The 22,221-nt window shown below is 40.5% G+C and overlaps 1 protein-coding gene across 3 annotated transcripts in view; it reads right to left on the bottom strand.

Annotated features, from left to right (window-relative positions):
* The window catches only part of HDAC7 (histone deacetylase 7), a 726,616-nt gene that overhangs the window by 443,952 nt on the left and 260,443 nt on the right, over positions 1-22,221 (bottom strand). For all 3 annotated transcript variants that reach the window (XM_085600245.1, XM_085600246.1, XM_085600247.1), the window contains exon 3: positions 14,984-15,071. In XM_085600245.1, the coding sequence (XP_085456371.1) occupies positions 14,984-15,071 (88 nt within the window). The remainder of the gene's footprint in view (positions 1-14,983; positions 15,072-22,221) is intronic.

The raw sequence follows: 22,221 nt of genomic DNA, 5'->3' as shown, positions 1-22,221 counted from the left end.
GAACAGGACATACAAGGTCAGGCAACTCGCAACAGAGCTCGCGTCATGCCCAAAATCGCGGAGACTCCGGTAAATGTGACACACAGTACCTCAGGGAGAGAGCGGTACTCTGTAGATGGGCATGAAACGCAGGAATCCGCTGCACTTCTTCAGTGGAAACAGATTATCAAGAACAAAGATGGCACAACCAGGTAAGTTGATTCAGGATTAATTTATTGCCAACAAGACCGGAGTTGCACGAAGACCCAACCGTCCAGCTCCTGGGTCCAACCGTTCTCCCGCACCACCCATTCTAGAACCCCTAAGCACATAGAACTCCACAGGTGCCACAAGAGGCACGAGTGGAAATAAATACAACCCAACAACTCTCAACTGATTTGTTTGCTGCAAGGGGTCAGGTACCCTGGGTATTGGTGCTGTGCAACTCGGTCAGTCCTGGTGCCCTCTCACTCACTGGGGGGGGACACCTGACCTTTGGGAGCACAAGTACCTCTTACTGGGCAGCTGCTGTGTCGGGTTGGATGGGGAGAGGCAACACTGTGACCCTGACTCTGCTTATTTGATGTCTGTGGACTTCAGAGGAGTAGCTCTTCTACTTCAAGGGAGATTGCTGTCAATCTGCTAAAAGCTTGCACTCTACCGGGGTAGTTGCTCAGCTGCAGGATGAGTCACTCTGTCACGACTGTCGAGACTGGTGCAGGCAGACAGGGTGTGGCACCAAAAGTCCACAGCAGTCTTCAGCTCTCGTTTTCTCGCACCTCTTCTTTGTCCTCTTCTTCTGAAGCCATCTAATCTAAGTTCCTGGCATCAGGAGTGACTCCAGAATACTCCATTATGGGATTTCGTGTTCACATCAGGCAGCCCACCTTAGGGGTGGAACTAGCCTGATGCGGAACATGCCTCCTGACTAACTAATTTTCCACCTGTCCTGGTGCCCGGGACGGGCAGGGGGTGCAATTTCCTCTGTTTGGGAGAATCCTGGGTCACATATCAAAGGCAGCAGAGGCCTTTGAAGACTCCGGCCTTGATATGCTGATTACTTAGCCATCCTGCCAGAGCAGGCATTGCTACTGCCCTCAGAAAGCATGGGCTCTCACCTGCAGGGGATCAGAAACTTGTCTGTGGTTGCAAGCTGGTCTACACCAGCCAGCAAGTGCACTGGAGTTAGGTATGTTTTCAGGGGGTACATCTAAGGTGCTTGCTGGGTGCACGCATTATTAAATCCATCAATGGAATCAGTGTGAGTTTATTAATACAATATGTTTAATACCATACATCTTTAGTTTCAGTGAAGCCAACATGTAGCTGGGGAACTCGTAATCACCAGTAGCCTGTACATATACTCAAGATGGCTTACCTGTTCACTGGCAATCTCCAAGAATCGGCATGGACATCACAGAGGCATATCTGCTCATGTAGAAATGTCCTCACATGTAATATATTGCACCCTGCCTTAAGGCTGTAAAGCCTGCTGTAGGCGTGGCTTGCTTATATTGCATGCAGTGTCTGTAGGCATGTCACACAGGAGGTGTGCCATGTTTTGTCTTCACTTTTCTCTGCACCATTTCACACAGCCTGCAATGGCAGTTTGCATGAGTATGCTGAGGGGTTGCCTTAGGGTAGCCTAATACATGCAGCAGCCCTTAGAGAACATCTTAAGCCTCCCTGCCCTAGGTACCAGGGGTACCATTTCATTTACTAGAAACTTACAAGGGGGGGGGGGGGGGGGGGTAACAGTATTGCCAACTGGGGGAACACTTGTACAGTTTTAGGTAAGAGGCATGGCAATGGGGACCATGATACCAGGAACCTAGTGCATTTCTGTCAAAAGTGTACCAAAGACCAAGAAAACAGTGGTGGTGATCATTTCATAGAGGGGCACTTTCTCACGCCTTGCAAAAATATCTCTAGCCCTGTAATGTAAAATTGCATCCAGTATGTATGTATTTATGCATGAGTGGGAATGAGTGAGGGGATACAAGTAGGGGAAACAGGGTTATCAGAGGGGGCAATCATCAGGACTTGTACAGTTGGTTACACATTCATAAGGGGAATTAGGACAGGAATATGCACTGCATTTTGAACAGGTGTTAATTCGTACCCTGAGTGTACAACTGCATGATAAACGGATATCCCAATTTTCTTGTTAACCCTTCACATCTAATGCAATTGTTTGCCCCACTAATCTACCATGTGCACAGAGGTCTAGGTTTGTCCCTGGTAATGCAAGATCCAGAACCTGTGGGCTCACTAAGCATGCCATAATACTGGGTGTTGGATTACCGTTCATGACGTGGGTGAATCACATATAGTGGTGGTGGCAGTACAAGAGAAAGAAAGAGTGTATGTGTGTGTCTATATAACACATGTATGGGACTAGGACTCAAAATGTGGTATCAGTCTGACTACTGAGGTAAGTGGGATCCAATTGGATGCCATTGGCTTAGCAGAACACAAGATCAAGAATGAGACTAGCTTCCTCTAGACACTGGAAGTGTGTTGCCTGCACTCCAGTGGCTGGAAGAGTAAGATCCAGACATCGAAGTGATGGTGGTTGGCGATAGGTCTGCCTTAAGAAATTCAAAGAAGATGGTATTAGCCAAAGGATAACCCCATGGAATAAGTTAAACAAGTTATAGTCACAACTCACACTCTCCATGACACACAAATGACTAACAGTTTGCTTCTTTAACATCATATCAATATCTGCTCATCCATTCACATCTCAAGAAAAAGTTAACTTAAACTTGCAACACATTCACTCAGAAAGATTTGCATTGACACCATATAATAGGCATAGGTGCTTCAACACAAAACAGCTATTTTAAGATGAGCAATGAACAATGTTATACCTTAGAAGTACAACACAAATAAAAAAGTCCTTTGACAAATACATCCCTGTGCATAATGTTCCCTGAAAGATCCATAAAACGATCTAACAATCCAATATCCGCTATAGTCTACCAGTAAAGACAAGACTAGTCATTTAAAACTTCACCAATAACACTCCAATATGGCTTCAAACAATATGAAAGACAACCAAATACAATTTCAACAAACTGCATTGATCAACAAGATCCAGAACTGTAAAAAGCCCCAAGATTCTGAAAGCGCCATGGAGCACAAATATAGTGGTGAGTACAGTGCTTTATTTGAGCCGGGGGTTTCTGGTGCTCGGCACTGGCCCTTAATTGTCAGCATCAAAACTTATGACAGTCTGGCCCATGGTAGCGTTGTTTGTCTAATTTAGAGATGAGCGCAACAAGAATTGTTTATTAATTCAACATAGATGAAAAAACGAATACCTGCCACCAAACCAAAGCATTCTTATACCTTTGGCGGCCTGGAATAGTCAGAATTGTCACGCTTGTAGGAGTGTGATGGTTAGTAGTTGTGTTGTTACTGCAACTGGCATCACTGACTGCAGCAATGGGTACAGCAAGTGAAAGTGACCTCCCAATGAGGCCCCTGACACTTATTTTTCTAACAAATTAAGCACTGGAGTAGTATTAAAATACACACAATAGGGTGGCGTCTTCTGTGGGTATCTAGAGAAGGGTAATGTTCACGAGTTGCCACTGCCTATGAAGATTGTGGAATATACAACATTGTGTTCAGAGGTCAAGCGACAGTTGGTATTGAGCCCGGTGCCAGATGGGGTGTTTATAAAATACTCCTAGTCCTAAAAATTTTAAGAGGTGCATCGTGCTATTGGAGCATTACACTGGTGACTGAGGATGTCTAGGATTGAAGAGTAACACCTCAATGGTGCCCTGGAAGCCATACCGTAGCACTGGTAAACCATACCATCCGTCCCTTGCCTGAGGTGAGGAATCCGTGGATGGTAGTGCATGCAGCAACCTTGCGTCAGGGTAAGGAGGAGAGGATCACTCGGCCAGATCACAGTGGATTTATTAAATAAGGGGCCGCGTCGAATGAAACACATATGCATTCTATATCAGGAGACTTTTTGTGGTGATTGGTGCAGTGAAAGTGGAGGTGCATCATCAACATATCGTGCTCAACCAAATATAGAAAGAAGGTGTGAGGGGTTGTACGAGAAAACAAGCCCTACTTCCTATAGAAAATTGACTAACGCCAGTTGGGGCCATTTTGCATTGGGATTTTGAAATAGGAATAAGTTGAAGTAAGGGATAGGAGGCACCTCTGCTGTACGATTGTTGAAATTCCTATTGGCAACAATATTAATGAATGGTAAGAAAACGGTGACAGGCACACCTTGTTCCGCATGTTGATGAAAGCAAGCCTGTTATTAGTAACTCGGTGACAGGCACACCGGACTGTGAGTAATCAGCTCTTTCTGGTTCTTATGGTGAACAAGCAAGCCTATCATTGTGTAAATCGGTGATAGGCACACTGTACTGTAAAGGATTCCAGGTACAGTGGAAAGCTGGTGACAGGCACATCCTGGTGTATGTTACATTATAAACCTCCTTTCTATCATCTTAAAATCTTGTATGTTAGTTGGTTGGTTGCATATCTGTATTAGGGCTATAAGTAGTGAAAACGGTGGAGTAAAACATGCAGAACGTTACTCTACCACAGTTTTTTCTGAATAGTCCGGGAGAACCGTTAATTAGGCAGAACAAGTGGAAAATGTTTTTGGGAAACTAAGCCAGGGTGTGTGGCACTAACTTAAGTGCAGAACACAAGTATTCATCACTTTTGCATTGTCTAGGAGGTAAGAGTCAGAAAGTTTTAGACAAACTACTAGATTTAAATCCTGAGGAGGAGCGCAATTTAAATGAATATGAAATTTGTATTCTCAAACTTGACAAACATTATCTTCCTCGCACCAGCACAATAATGGATAAGTATTATTTCAGATTGAGAGCACAAGGACAGGAAGAAACGGTGGAAGAGTTTGTCACCAGTCTTAGGAAACTTGCTCCTACCTGCAAATTTGAGTCAGCTGTAGAAAAGAGAATAAGGGATCAATTTGTGTTGAAATGTAGCAAAGACAAGATACGTGAGGAACTGTGGCTCAAAGACAAACTGCCTCTTGATGAGGTAATTAATGTTGCAAAGAAAGTGAAACATATGGTCAAATGTGTTAAAGACATGCGTATAGTCAAGAAAGCCAATCAAAAAGATGATAAAATAGGAAGCGAAGTGAATATAGTGGAGAAAAGGTAAGTGGAGAGCAAAGAGCATGCAGGGAAAGATATATGCTGAAAGAACGGGCAGTTAGGTAGGGGTTGTAATAGCATAAATAATAGGAAATGTGTACTAAGGAATGTAAAAGAAGTAATGTAAGAGGTAATTTTTCATGTTTAAGAGATTAATTTAAAAGGGAAACACTGTCATCCAAGTGCATTGGTTCGAATTAATCAAACTAAGGTTCAAATGCGCTTAGACTCTTGTTCGCATCTAACTATCCTTTCTAAGAATATTTTCCAAAAACATTTTGAAAAACATGTGACATTAAAAGAGATGGATATTTCTCCAGGGGGTATGGAGGTCTTCCAATAGATATGATGGGTTATTTTGTAGCTCAATTGAGTCTTGGCACACAAAAGACTAATGGAAATGTATATGTGTCATATAAAGGAGATACATTGATAGGGTGGCCACATCAACAGCACCTGTGTGTCAAACTTGATCCTAATAGTGACCCTCAAGAACAAATACAGTCAGTTTTAAAGGTTTCATTTGAAGTGGAACAATAAACATCACATTAAGTTAAAGGGAGATGCAGTACCAGTAGTAGCAAATGTAAGGCCTATACCATTGATTATGCAAGACTGTGTTGAGAAAGAACTGAAGAAATTGGTGGAGCTGGTGTTATTGAAGCTGTGGAAGCCACAGATTGGTTGGTTCCCATTATAGTGGTGAAGAAATCCAGTGGGTCTATAAGGGTGTGTGTGGAACTAAGAGCATTAAATTGTAAGGTGTTGGTGGACAAATTTACGCTGACTAACATTGATGCATTGATTATGACACTTAAAGGTGTGAAACACTTAACTACGCTTGATCTTACCGCCGCTTATCATCAGACAGAACTCTATCAGGTGTCACAGGAGTAAACGGCATTCATAACACCATTTGGAGCTTTTAAGTTGAAAAGTATGCCGTTTGGGCTCATATCAAGAGTCTCTGTCTTTCAAAGGATCGTTGTGAAGGTGTTGCGATGAGTGGAAGGGGTACGTTGTTACCAAGACGATTTGTTAATTTGTGGTGAGAACAAAAGAGAGCATGATGTTAGAGTGCATATGGTATTAAGCACGTTGATGGAAGCAGGTTTATCTCTAAGAAAGGATAAATGCAAATTTGGCATTGCAGAGGTTGATTATCTTGGTAACTACATATCTAGCTCTGGTGTGTCAACTAAAAAAAGGATTGTTGGACAACATTCTTAATCTGAAGGAACCTTGTTGCAAAGAGGAGCTACTTTCCTTTTTGGGATTTATGGAATACTACAGTTCATTCATCAAGGGGTATGCAAAAAAATCTGTTTCTATGAGGAAGTCGTTGATTAAAGGATCAGACTTTCTGTGGCCAGATGATTGCTCTCAAGAGTTTGTGGCTTTAAGGACAGAGTGGAAAAATGCACCTGATTTGCAAGCTTTTGTACCAGGGGATGAAACGTTGGTTATTACAGACGCTATTTCCAAGGGATGTTTCTAATGCCACTGCAGCAGAAGGAAGGAATTTCTTAATCTCCGCACTCCTCTGTGTTCTTTTGGCACCAGATATGGTCTTTTTCATCCCTGTATCTTTACTGTGACATTCGAGAATAACACGACAACGTTTGAGGATCCAGGTGAACTTAAAACTTCATACAAACGCATACCTTGGTCACTATGGATACAGCTAGTCCCTCTAATGGTTGAAGATTTTTTCTCCTTTTCAGGAATTTTTCTAACAGTTTAATAAGGTTTTCTTGAAGTATTGAATATGTCTCATGTGTAACTTTTGGAAATGATTTAATATGTTATACTGTCTGTTTTAAGTTGTTCTCCTTGTCTTCTTTACAGATTCATTGTATATGTTAACTTTGTGCGGTCCTATTTCGTAAGTGTACATGGTCCGGGTGTGACGTGGATTTCTTCCCTTCTGGGTGTGTCATGGTCTCATGCATCGTCACCACCACATTCTTTTTCCTATAGTCATTTATTCAAGTATGTCCTTACAGTCATCCTTTTTGGATATGTACTGTCTCTTCTTTCTGCTTTTTCTCGTTACCTTCCTTTTCTGCCTCTCCTCGTTTTCCGTATTCTCTATTTGTCACTTTTTTCTTTTCCTTCCTCTTTTACTAGCTTTTTCTTATGTTTTACCTTTCGATATTTATTGTCTTAGTCTTTAGTAGTTTTAACGTTCTCAAATGGCCTTTATTCACATTATATAATTCCGAGTAATATCATAGAATATTAAGGGGTTTCTTAATCCTGTGAAACACAGAGTATTATCGCATTTAGGTAAATCTAATCCTGACCTCCGTCTTCTTCAAGAAACCCACCTTACTCAATCTGAAGCACTGATATTTAAACGAAACTGGTTTAGACACGCATTTGTTTCCCCTTTAGTGAATAAAAAGAATGGGGTTGTTGTATTGTGTAATAAGTATCTTAATCTTACTGTGGTTTCACAAGAAACGGATGATGCAGGTAGATGGATTATTGTTAATATTCTTGTAGATAATATACCTCTGACTATATTGAATGTTTATGCTCCTGCACAACCTGATCATTCTCTTTTTGGCCTTCCATTGCAAGAAACTGTGCACAATATTATGATTCATACGTTATTCTAGGTGGGGACTGTAATCAAATCTTAGATCTTTTTTTCCATAGACAGGTGTCAGTTCAATATTTGGCACATAAAATGTACATATAATTTCACTTAGCCATTTCTAAAAGTGCATTGGTAGATTTATGGAGACTATCTAACCCTACTGTTAAAGACTATACCTTTTATTCTGCTACTCCTGGTCCACTTTCACAACCAGACCACATTTTTCTCTCTAAATCATTTTCACAGTGCCTTACACAATCCCACATTACTCCAATTGTACTTTCTGATCATGCCATGGTTGTCACTAACTTGGATTTGGCTTCCCTTAGATCCCTATCACAGAGATGGGGATTCAATAATTTTTTACTTCAGAATGCTCAATTTTCTAGTTCTTTTATTCCTTTTGCTTCTAAATTTTTCTCCTTTAATGATAATTCAGAGATTTCTCCTTCTTTATTGTGGGACACGTTTAAAGAGTCTGCACATAATGCATTGCTTTCCTCAATCCAGATTTTCGGGAAACGGTATTGCTCTTCTAAATCGTCTTCTGATTGGCGTGATTTGTTACAGGCTAAAATGCAGTTTAATGCTATTGCTACTGAGAAAGCTAATCACATACTTCTGAAGAATAAGGATCGGTATCATGGTGGGAAAAAGAAAGTTGGTAAATTGCTAGCAAATTATTTAGAGGTTAGGAAAGAGGCATGTCAATGATTCTGGATCCACTTCACAAGGGCAGTCTATTACTAATCATCAACCTATTTTGAAAGAGTTTGTAAAATAAGAGTTCTTATATGCTACAGAAGTAGTACCCCAATCATTCATAATTGCGGAATACCTAAGCCAGACTTCCCATATTACTCCCCCTGACCTGGATTTTGATTCTTTAGAAGGTGAAATTACTTCTGATGAACTGTCTGGAGCATTAAAGTCTTTAAAATTAGTGAAAACACCAGGTCCTGATTGTTTCACAGTGCAATTTCATCTTCATTTTTCTCACCTACTTCTTCCCTATTTAGATCGGTTGTTTAAGTATTTTATTAATTCCTCCACCACTTTAGGTACTTTCCAGGAAGCAATTATCTGTCTTATACACAAGGATGGTAAAGATCCCCAAGATTGTAAAAACTATAGACCAATCTTCTTATTAAATGTGGATTATAAAATATTTGCAAAACATTTAGCTCTTCATCTAGAGTCCTTTCTTCCTCATTTTACTGGGAAAGAACAATCTGATTTTATTTAAGGGAGACTCATATCAGATAATGCTTGATTGTTTCGTAATGTTCTTAGTAAAGCTCCTACATTCAAAGCTTCTCTTGCAGCCATAACAATCGATTCTGAGAAGGTGTTTGATAGAATAAGCTGGGAGTTTATGCTTAAATCGTTACAATGGCATGGATTTGGTCCTTAATTCATAGCCCTTATTTCTCTTTTATATTGTGTTCCTCGAGCGTCAATACTGGTCAATGGTAGAGTCTCTTCCTATTTCCCTTTTCATACACGAGTTAGACAAGGATGTCCACTTTCTCCTCTATTATTTGTCTTAGCCCTTGAACCCTTTCTTTCTCGAATTCGTAATAAATCTTCCCTTCATGGATTTCCTTACTGAGATCAGCATTTACAATTCGCTGCTCATGCAGATTATATTCTTCTATTTATTTCTTTTCCTGATAGTTCCTTGCCCCCACTTTTGCAGGAAATGGCTTCCATTTCGCAGTTCTCTGGCTATAAAATAAATAAAGAAAAAACGGAAATCCTTCCACTAAATAAATATACTTTTAGTCACTCTTACTATCTTACAAATGGTCTACTTCTGCCAAGATTAATTATTTGTGCTTTGGTTTACCAGTTCTATTCCTGATACTATCAAAATTAACTTTAAATAATTAATTACTAAAATAGAGAGTATTATATCTTTCTGGAATCCTTTATTTTTATCTTGGTGGGGTTGCTTGGATTCTATTAAAATGATGATCTTTCCTCTTTTTTATATCTTCTTTCTATGTTACCAGTTCATATTAAAAAGCATTTCTTAAAGAAAATGAACACTATTCTCATAAGATTTTTATGGCATAATAAAAAAACAAGAGCAGCTTTAGTTACTTTATAAAGATCCAAATTATCTGGAGGTGTGAATCTTCCGAATTTTAATGATTCGCTTAAGGCTTTTACCATTCGTCATGTGGCGCTTTGGACTTCTGAACTGACTTCATCCTTTTCATTGTGGCTGGAGTTTGATAAAGCATTTCTACTTTCTTTTACTTTCAACGAGTTGTTATCTTTTTCTTCTACAAAGTTGCTTTTCCATTCTTCTATTTTGCAAAAAAGGTTGTATTGATCAAATCAACCTTTTTACCAATCACTTTGATTTCCTCTATATTTCTGAAGATGTCATTATGGTATAATTATCTGTTTAAGCTCAATAACAGGCCTTTTGTTTTGGCGTACTTGGAAGTACAAGCGTCTTATGTGGGTAGCTCAACTTTTTCATAATAATTCTCCTATCTCTTTCCCTCAATTTTTATCATTGTCCCAAATCTTTTTATCCTCATTTTCAATCATTAATGAGTGTTATTCTGGATGTATATTTTTCATTGCAGCAGTCCACCTATTCAGTTTCCTTTTCTTCCGGATTTACTGATTTCCTGAAAACTGGCCCTAAAGCTTCACTTATTTATAATACTCTTTCTCTTCCAGACCCCTCTCGAACCAAATCCAAGTTGGAGCTCCTATGGGAACAAGACCTTGATATTGTTTGGGAGGTTACTTTTTGGAATAACATATGAGCACGTATCTATAACATTTCTAGGTCAGTGAGTAATACTCAATCCCTACTTTTTATCTATCAAAAACTATATTTTACCCCTTACACTGCTCGAGAATTATCTCATATACTTTTGGTAGCTGTTGGAGTTGTGATTTTCCTAAGGCAGATCTTATGGATATGTTGTTTAGATGGCCCAATACACTTTCTTTTGGCATAGGGTATGGTCCCAGATTAGAAAGATTTTTAGCTTAGAGCATCCCTTTAATATTCTTTATATTTTTCTAGGTTCTTTAACTAATTACCTTGTACCATGTTTCCCTAAACATAAGTTATTAGATATTTTATTAGCGTTTGCTTTTCAGCAAATTACATTTAAATGGAAATCATCATCTATGTTATCTTATAAGGTGTGGTGGGATTCGCTATGCTTGCGTCATAAATTACATACTGTGTATACTACTCAATGTTTATCTTCTCATAATGCTGAATTGTTATGGTTATGTCTCACTGCATTTCTTAACCAGGATGAAAATGTCATGTTCAACAATAATTCTATATTATCTGAAATGTTGTATCCCCCATATATATTCTCTCACTGCATTTCTATGGTATTTGTATGTGGGATAGAATTCTTGTTTTTATTATACAATATTTGTTTCACTTATTTATCTTAGGATGTGGATGAGAACATTGTTGTTTAGGTCATTATACTTAGGACACCAGTTATTTCCTTTTTATCCTTTTCTTTTCTGTACCCCTCCTTTCCTTCCCTCTCTTACAAAATTATAAAGATTTTATTATTTCTCTCATGTTCTTAATACCATATGTGAATTTCTGATTATTTATCATAGTTCTTTGTGTTGTATAATCATATTTATTTATAACAAATAAAGTCTTTTAAACACAAAACAAACAACTATATAGTTACTAACCAGAAGGTTGATTTCGGTGAGGAATTTCTATCCTAAAATTGGTAGCCAGGCACACGGAGCAAGGCCTTCCTCAGAGAAAATTGATTGTCGTATATGAACAGCAAGATAAATACTTTACGATCAAGAATAAAGCAAATTAATACTCCCACATAAATGTAGATAAACAGGGAATTTTATGATCAATACCACATAAAAATGAAGTAAATCTAAAGTTGGTGGTCGGAGGTTGAAAATAAACTAATTGAGATTCTTTTGGGATCAAACCCAAACTGTTTTCAGAACAAAAATGCACTATTAACACGAGAGGGCAGGATTACTTTTGATGTTTGTTCTAAAGCAAAGCGGTGTTCCCCACCCCCTTCTCACCCATGGTTAAAATAGATCTGTAGATTTGTTTTTGGAAGATGATGTCCTTTACAACTAAAGTTGTCCTCACTCGCAGAAGCCAATGTTCTTGTTCTCATCACATGTAGTTATAAGCTACTTTCTGTCTGGGAGACCCTCCTCGCTGAAAGAAGCAAAGGGGCATTTGTACCCGGTCACATTTGAAACTATCCTGTATCGGAAACTTTGGCAAGGCCAATACTTTTTATTTTATTTTATTATTCGTAGCGGGAGCGAGGGAAATATTTCGCTTTTAGTAATACTGAACATATTAAAATCTTGCATCTGGCTGTAGCCACAAACGTAATATATAGCACCTAAACACGTTACCATTTTACATGTAAGAAAAGACTCCACTTACGTTTCAGGTTTGAACACTAAATAGCTTGGTTTAACCTTTTAAGGCACATTTAAGGTAGGCACAGTATACAATCTGGCATTTCCGGAGCAAAAACAGGTTTGTTTTCACTTTTGACACCCAGGCCTGTCCTGGACTGCCACGTAGCATTATCTAAGCTCATTTGGTAAGCTCCAAATGTGAGTGGAGAAAGACTTCTTCTCTACACGTTGACTTTTAGGAAGCCTGCACCTTTCATGCACACAAGGCAGCTGGTTTACAAAACACTGAAAGGGGAACATTACGGAAAGACCTAAATAATCAGAGGTGAAGCTTCCAGCTATCCAGAGCCCAAAACTCAAAACATTTTAGGAAAAACATGAAAAAAAGATAGATTTGCAAAAAAAAGAAAGAAAAGAGTACTACACATTATACATCCGCACAAGTCCATATTGTACCTCTATCACTTCCTAATTTACAACTCAAGTTTATAAACATTACACTTAACACTGTCATCTGAAAAATGTTAGGCCGTGGGATCGCAGTTTCCTCTTTGGAATATTTGGTCTCAGAACCACATCACTGGACAAACACCATTAGTACTGTTTTAACATCTAGAAAGGTACCATTCAAGGAAGCCTTAGTTCTCAAAAACATAAAACTCATTGGTGAGTCCCTCAAAGTAAGTTAGCTGCATAAACCCTATGATATAAAGCACAGAATACCGCCCTAAAATAAAGTACACATCAAATATGGTAGCCTGTAAAACAAGGATTTGCAATGCAATGGGTCTCACCTTTGGGACCTTATATGTAATTAGCTATGCAGCACATTAGCCTGGGTGCTGAAACATCTACTGTTCTTTAACATGGAGGAAAGTAAGCACCAAACTGCGTGACACGCCCGGTATGGGAACACATTGTCAAGAATTCCTGTCATACGAGGGGAGGAAAACTGTAACCAGCGAAAACGGACTACATCTCCCAGGACGCTTAGCGGTTGAGAGGTTATGTAAACAGGAGAGCTGTTACATAACTCAAGGGAAACACGCCCTTATGTAAACAGGAGAGCTGTTACATAACTCAAGGGAAACACGCCCTTATGTAAACAGGAGAGCTGTTACATAACTCAAGGGAAACACGCCCTTATGTAAACAGGAAAACACGCCCTATAAAGGGAGGAACCGGGAGGTACAAGGCTGTCGGATATTGTGTTTACACCGACGTACCTGCTTCGTGAAGAGCAGTGTTCCGGAGTGGTGCTCCAGTAAGGCAAGAACGGAGGTAGGTCGAGTCGTTACTCCCTGGGCCGTGTCTTGCCCCATCGTCACCTGTGAAGGACCCGGAAGCTCTACCGGTCAACCATTGAGCTTCGCTTTTTGACTCGGCTGAGTCCAAGCGCAGTGGCGCTTTTGCTGATTGGAGTCGTAACTCCCAGCCCGACCAGAGACACAGGGACTGCCAGCTGTAACGCACACCAGGAGGTGTTTGCCGCGTTACAGACTCGGAAGTCCACAGGATCGATCGAGCGGCTGCTCTCGGTTCAGTCGTCTTGCTTGTGATTGGGGTATCGGTGACGCATCACCAGGAGGTGACTCCGCGTCCCGGTGCAGTCTGAGGAAGAGGTTGAGCGGCTGCTCCCTTCAGGTAGAGACCCCGGCTGGGTGTTTCCCTGACTCCTCGATTCTCCCCAACACTCTTCGTGCCCCTCACAGCCTACCGATTGGCATTGTCAGCCATTTCATTTCTGCCCTCTGTTGGCATACGCCGGGATCGGCGTATATGCAGAGGACGGTTAGGACCATCCGTGCTGTGGGCTGGTAACGTACTTAGCCTGGAGGATTCCAGTGACTATAACTTTTGTTTGTTCTTTGTATGTTATTTGCCTTCATTAAAAGAACTAACCCTTCACAAGTGGTTGCGTCCTCATTGTCGTGTCTGTTAAACGATCCTGAGACGTTCAGGGCGTTACACACATGGAGAGAAATACTGCCTTTCAGCTGGAAATGGTATAGTCCAAATCTCTGTTTTTAATATAAAATCAGGGCCTTCGGTGGTCCTCTACCGGTTGTTTTCTATCAAGACAGTTTAATAGAGGCAGTTGAACAGAACAAAAAGTCCCTAAGCGGAAGCAGACAAATCCTAGGGCTGATCTCCAGAGCCCGCAAAGTACATACAAATATAAATATATACTAAAGTATATACAAGAGGTCTTGAATGCTCGACATAAAAAGACATCAAATATTCAATCACCACTCCTAAAATGAAGCACCGAATACCTGGTGCCTCATATGTAGCATCAGTATCTTAACCAGCAGGACATATAAAAATCACCCGAATAGGAAGCATCAGATACCACCCAAATTTAAGACATCAAATAAAATCCAAATTTGAAGCATCAAATACCACCACAAATATGATGCATGAAATACAGTAAATAGAGGGAGGAGCTGTCCAATCCATTAGGTAATCAACAGTATCAAACAGTGAATCATTCAGTTTTTCACTAATTAACCACAAGTTAATGTGCTGATGTTAGGACCAAGCGGACCTCAAGTTAATGAAATTATGTATATCTTTAACTCAATTACACAATAATTGTCTTTTAGATTCAGAAAACAGATGGCTGTAAGTAGGAACACAGAAGCGCATTGATGATGCAGTGTTAGCCTCAAATCTCTCATTCACAATTGATTCATTTTAAGTTGATCAGAGTAAGACAGCCTCTATCACTCATAAAACATCTTCCCTATGTAGGTGATGAACGTACGACTCACTGGCAGCCGCATTGACACTATGTTCTTACTTTGCTTGCTCTTGTCCTTGTTCAAGAGCTGGCGAAGCTCCTCCTGCTTCCCTGGATCTATGTCACGGCAGGAAGTCTCCATGTTCAGCTGTGTAGAGAATAAAGAAAAGGTAATAGAAGTTAGCAAGGAAGGTATCATAACAGGCAACTACGGTCTCTTAGACAGGTTGGCTGTGGTGTAAGGAGGCACATCAAGAGAATTCTGAGAACCCCAGAGCAGAAGGTGACAGAGGTGCTACACTACCTCTACAAGAAGAAGAGCGAGCCCATAATCCTTAGCAACTTTGGTTAAAGAATAAAATACCTGATAAGACTACAAAGAATTATGAAAAAACAGGAATCTTTCTAAAATGTTCTACTTTTATATACAGAAATGATCCCACTTGTCACTGGATGTGTACTGCATTTATGTTTAGTTTGAACTAATTGACTTAAGTTAAAAATGCATAATACTGCAAAACGCCTGTGACATCATATGTATTTTGGATTTTCAAAAATAGTCTAGTTCTAAATGTCTGCTACTTGGCAACAACTTTACAAATTTACAGGTTTTGGTTCTATATTTAGATGGACTAAAAATAAAATAGAGTCACCAAGCATTCAATGTCTTGAAACTTTGCTTAATATTATACTCAAAATATACATGCTGCCCTACAGGCTAGATTAATACAGGACTGACCTGATCCAGGCCATAGAACCCTTCTTTTTTAGAGCAGTTTATCCAGCAGAGCTTTGGTTGCTCAACATGTCTTCCACTTTTGGCATGTCTCATCACAGGAGAATCAAATCTCTCCAGCGGCCCCATGGACCAGGATGTGGGTGCAGTGAAGTCAAGATATGGAAAATATTGGGCACTGAGGTGAAGCCTGGCCAGACGGTAAGGCTTGAACAGAAGTATGCATCCATGCAGGAGTAGCGTGTGGCCCCTGCTCTGGAGAATGGTAGCATGCTGCTACTGCATAAGAAATTATAGAAAGAAACTGGCAGAGTTCTTTATCCTGTCCCCTGGTGCATTTCACTATGTGACCAACCATGATCAAGCACAGACAGATCGGGTCTAAACAACTACCGACTAAGATTAACAGCCCTAGAACCCAGAAACGTATGGGCAGGGCTCACCTCTTGCACACTAGGCACTCCTGCTGTGGGAGCAGGTCGTCACTTAATAGCCAGACAAAGGGCTATATCTCAACCCTTGTGTCCCTTTCCTCCCACAAGCTCCACTCTTCAGAGAAAGGAAAACCTAGCACTGCCATACCTTACTAACCTTTTCACTTCTACAATTCTGGGCTCTAAGCATAAATGTATCTATTTGGGAAAGAGAGGAGGGAAGTCAGCCTGGGCCTACAGATAAATGTAACCACTAGTGACAGGGATTACCTACGACAATGTGAGATGGCAAACCTCTCGTAAAGCTTGGAGAACACACCAACACTGTAGCAAGAAGTAGACCATACTCTGTCTCAGGTTTTTATTTCCTCATATGTAAATACATACTTTGGGAAATTATTCCATAGCAATGCAATTACTCTTGAGTAATTGATTTAAATTTATAAAGGGATTGATTAAGATTTTAGATTAAACCACAACTTTTAAAAGAAAATTGTAGAGTACTCTCAACGTCTTTTGGGAAATCAATCTCTTCCTCAGGAGAAATAGTTTAATCTGTTAACCAAAGGAAACAACACACTCACTATGTGTTGCAAAAAAGGAAAATATAACGGAAATGTGGTCTGTTATACATCTAATTGCACTCTAAATACTCTGATTCAACTATACATGTCTAATGGAAGTAGACTGTCCCTTGTCCAGAGACAGAAGCAGTACCACACGTCACTACTCCACCCTTGACAAAAACAACAGAGCCATTCCTACAACCTTTTACTCTGCAAGGATGATGTTTCTTGACGGAGGAACAAATGCTGATCTCCACGAGTATTCCATCCCTTTACTGAAGCTTCTCCACCAGCATGACATCACTTCAGTAAAAACAGGCGCTGATCTCTATGAGTACTGCATCACTTCAACAAATGATGTTCTCCACAAGGATGATGACACTTTAACGCAGAGCAAAGGCTGTTATGCACCAGAGAGAGGCACCTGTGGTTCATACGGAATTTGTGAGCAGTTGTACGACTGCAAGACCTTTTTGTTAGTAGTAGTATACCTAATTTATTTAGGTCCATTTGCAAAGATTCATAATTGCACAAAGCCATCTGGGGAAGGCCCTAATTATTCAGAATGATTTGAGATGTGATATAAAACGAATTGTTTTGGTCATATCTTCATTTTTTGACATGTGGCACAGTACAGTACATTCTTGGTACTGCATAAATCGTGAATTTCAATTTCCATTGATACCTAGTAGGACACTGTTGCATGCTGATGTCATATGCCTATGTCCACTTGGGTCTACATGTGGTTCCTGTGGCTTATATGGATGGTTCTGAACCAACATCACATACCTTCAGAGAACAGATGTCCTCCACCAGTAAGACAGCTATTCATCAAAGTCCAAACGGTGCTCTCTACCAGCATGACATCACTTCAGTGAAAAGGGCCCTTATTCACCTGCATGACATCATTTCATTGGAAAAAAATGTATCCAAGCAGGATGACATTTATTCCGTGACAAACCAAAATCACTTTCGATAAGTGTGACACTGCATCACTTAAGAACCAAGGTACTTATTAAGAGTTTGATGGAATGGATACTCCATCAGGCATGGCGGATGTCCAAGTGGATTATAGCTTTTGGCACCTTAAATAAGGTGGGTGGAATAGGTATTGCATAGATGAGATTTACAAACTTTGGTGTACCATCTGTGCTTGCCAAACTGTTTTAAGCCCCACTGGATGAGGACTATGTGAATCGCATATCCTTCGGGGTGGGTTGGGGAAATATGTCTAGGCTATCAATAGATTGGCTGAATCACCTTGCCTCAGGTTGGACAAAGAACTTCCCCAAAAATTACCTTAGTACTGGCACCTACCTGTGGATTTCACTCTTGATTTTTTTTAATAGTTAAACAACAATGATTTAGAACATAACTACATTAAAAATTGTGTTTTGCAATCTTTTAATTGTGCAAATGTCCATCAATACTCAAGTATGCGTCATGCATTTTTTAATGCAATAAAATACTTATTCGTTTCTGAAGTTAGGAAGGTATAACCAAATGGGAGATAGTGTGTGCTGGGACTGGGTTAGTCAGGAGCCCAGGTTTTGATATCGTGCATGTTTTCTTGTATTATGATTAAGTGACAGTAAAGTTTTATACGAAAGAAAGGCGAAATAGTTTGGCGTAAGTACTGCTTTGCATTTTAACAGTCTCTATTCACCAGAAATAATTAGTGTGCTTATTATAAGTTTTAAGCACTTCAATTTGTGCAAACATATGGATAAACTTTTCTTCTATTGGTTATAAATATCTGTTGCAAGCGTTTCACGCAATGATATCCCGCACTTGAGGCAGCGGGAGGAACAGCCAATTCGTTAAACTGTAATGTAAATGTAAATGTAATGTAAATTGATACTTGTATGGCGCACTACTCACCCGCAAGGGTCTCAAGGCGCTGGTACGAATACCACTGTGGAACCCATCCTGGCTTTCCCTGTGAGGCGTCCACTCCTGGGCACCCCCAAGGTGGAGGCCAGGCATCCTTAGCGTTGTGGGGCCGTTGTGGAGATTAAGCAAGCTATTGCCCAGAGTTGCAGAGTGGGACTCCATGATTGGAATGGCACCGAGGCGAGAATTATCAGGTCCGTGGAATTTTTGCGCCCAAGACCCGCCGAGGCGGGGAATTGAACCCTGGTCCCGGGCTAGATCTCTGCATCAGGGTCTGCCGCTCTAATCATTGAGCCACACTTCTCCACTTGTGTATTATCTTAGACAATAGTTTTTAATATTCGGCCTGCGCACTTCAATGCTGTACTCTCAACAATTTACACTGGCATTTTCTCTTGGCCCTGGAACCATTGGAGGTGGCCACACGACATAAGGGAATTGAGGTTATAAGGACAGCGGTGGGTGCCCATAAGGTGTTAGTCTATAATGAACATATTTTTATGACCCTCTCCCGACAATTCGCAGAGAGGCTAAGGGCGCTGATATACTGATTCACAAAATTTTCACGGTATTGTATTAACTCGGTGGTTCTTAACCTGTGATCCAAGGACCCCAGGGGGTCTGCAAGGCCTACTCAAGGGGTCCGAAACCGTTTTACAAAATTAAATAATATTACATTTAATAACTTATTAAAAGTACATAAATTGAACATTTTAAAATATATTTTATAGTGACAAACAAAATGTTTAAATATTTGAGCATTTGTTTAGTGTATGCTTGTTTCTTTATCTCTGCAATTTGTTTGGAGTTTCAAATCACAGAAATTGCTTAGGCCTCCAAAAATGACTCAGTGTGGTTTCTGGATTCCAGTAAAGATTCAATGGGGGTACACAAATCAAAAGGTTCAGAACAGCTACATTAACTGGACTAAATGTGAACTTCTTCACTTCACGAGAACAACAGTGCCTACATCCCTAGGGAACACGCCCTTTCAGTGGACACGAAGACTTCTTAAATACTTGGGAGTGCTGGTCTCTTGAGGTCTAGAGGATATGGTTCAGGATAATCTCACCCCACTAATGGAAAAAAAACTGCTGCTGAGTTTAGAAAATGGGGAAAATGTAACCTGTCCTTGTGGGGGAGGGTGCAAGTAGTAAAAATAACGGTAGCACCCAGATATAATTATATTTTTGACATGCTACCTCTACCAATCCCTTGGGCCCTCCTACGCCAAATAGATAAAAGTATATATTTGTTAGTTTGAGGGGAGGGGTGATTTAACCATGGCTACATAGCTTGAAACTATACGCCACTTCGAAAGCGGACAGACTAAGATTTTCCAATGTGGAATGCTATTGGCTTGCACACCAGCTAGCCCACTCTGTCTAAATGACCAAAACATTCAGGGAAACGCCCCCATGGATCACCCTGGAACAACACATACTACGAGTGGAGGGAGGTTTAGTGATATACTACACCGTGTCACCGAACTGGTTGAAGGCAGGAAATTCGGTCATACAATCCTCTCTGATGAAGTGGAAAGGAGCCCATGCATTGGTGGGGGTTTCTGAATTTGTGCACGCGAGCACCCCCCTGTGGCACAATGCACTGTCAAGGTTGTGCAAACGGATGTCAGCTGGTCAGTCTGAATAAGGTGTATCATTAAGTGTCTGACGAACGTGATTAGAAATGGAGATATCAAATTCTTTATGGACCTGCAGAGTGACTTTGGTTTGCCAGCCACACAAGCCTGGAGATATACACAACTAAAGAGTGCCCTGAACACAGCATTAGGGAGGCCTCCATATGAAATCCTATACACAAATACATAAGCATGTGGAAAAACTTTGGGGACACCATTTCGGGGCTTTAATCTCTCCCCATTGATAGTAATTACTCCTTCTGAATCGGCTATGGAGCTATGTTGGTGGTGTGAAACCCGACTTACAATCGGGTTTGAGGATGAAGACTGGGAAGAACTGATGACTGATCACAGTAGGGATTTGAGGGAAGTCCGGCTGAAATACAGCCACTTTAAGATTCTACATAGATGGCACTTGACCCTGGTAAGGCGACAGGGCCAAACTGAGTTTACAATCATGCTGTTGGTGGGGCAGTAGGGAGGAAGGACATCATACATGTCCTATGGGAATGTGAGAAGGTATCTGACTACTGGCAGCAAAAACGTTCCACTATACGGCCACCCTGGGGAAGCCCCTATTGCTTCAAGAACAGAGTTCTTCTCCATTATTTCCCTGCGCTACCCACTCCGACATCCCATGTAAAGTGTTGGATAACCACGGCACTAGCAATAGCAAAAGAGGGGGTACTGAGATTTTGGAAGACAGCAAAAGTTCCATCCCACAGGCAAAGGTTTGAAGACTTGTACAAAGCTGTGTGTTTTGAACAAATAATATATAGACTCAACGATCATGTACACAAATTTGAGGCGATCTGAGGCGCTTTTCTGAATCGGTGCATGAGAGAAGGAAGGTGGAGAACTTAAGGGGGTTGGACTGTGCTACTGGAAGGATGGCGCTCCTAATGTGGGAGAGGGGATGTGTGGAAAGGTGTGGGAAAGGGATATGTTTCAGTGTCAAGCTCCTACATTAAAACGGTAGACAAAGGCTTTACAAGGGATTCATATCTTGTGGCCAGCAAATATGGATGTGTTACTTTGCAATTTTTTTGTTGCAAATAATAAACAAAGATTATTAAAAGCAAAAAGTCACAAATATATCCCGCTAAGGCCTGCTAATAAGCAGCTGAAGCACCCACTGAAAGGCTCACGAAATCTATCATCCCTGAGAGTGGAGTGTCCAACACTGGTCCACTAGGGATAGTAGATTTTTAGGATTTGTATACGAGATACATTTACTTAAATTTACTCCTAATGGAAACCATTTACATAGATGTTATCTTGAACATTTGTCATGGATCTGGTCTTCATGGTCAAATAGCGGATGCTGCTACTTTCAAGTTTGAAACCCACAGCCATGGTCCGTGCAGGTAAAGGCGGTGGGGTCGGATAAGGGGGGATTTCGAGGGACGATGCCAAGATTAAATTAAATAAATAATACATTTTCTCTCTGCATCTGCCCTCGAAATCCCCCCTTACATGGCCCCACCACTGTTACCTGCACGGACCACGGCTGAACCCAGCATGCTCAGTAGAGTACGAAGCCTGGCTTCTTTTATTTATACATTCAAAGTACATCATCTTCAGACTGCTTATACTACGTGTTTATTGATTAATCAGTCACTCTCCTTTGACACTCAAATCACGCACATCTCCTGTGCTGACTACTTCCGGTCATTTTGTATCAGGGAATTCCACTGCATTCGAAATATTGCTGTAAACTCAATGTACACAGTCATACTCTCTAACCTGTTTAATGTGGCTCTGGCCTTCATGCTGCTTTCCCCACTAATTCTAATTTCCCTCCACTCAATTATAATACGGTGTGAAAATAATGTTTCCATCAGATGTACTGTAAAGAAATTGAACGAATTGGTTATAATTGCGTTTATTTCTAATCTAAAAGTTCTTTCTCAAATGGTAGGAAATTGCACATTTCAATGAAAATAGTTATTCGAAACAATTAGCTTGAATTTACATGTAGCTCTAACGTTTTACATTTCTCTCATTCGCACGTGTAAATTAGCTGC

Source organism: Triturus cristatus, chromosome 4_2, assembly GCF_964204655.1.
Source record: "Triturus cristatus chromosome 4_2, aTriCri1.1, whole genome shotgun sequence".
Classification (NCBI taxonomy): Eukaryota; Metazoa; Chordata; class Amphibia; order Caudata; family Salamandridae; genus Triturus; species Triturus cristatus.
This window is presented reverse-complemented; position numbering and strand designations above follow the sequence as displayed.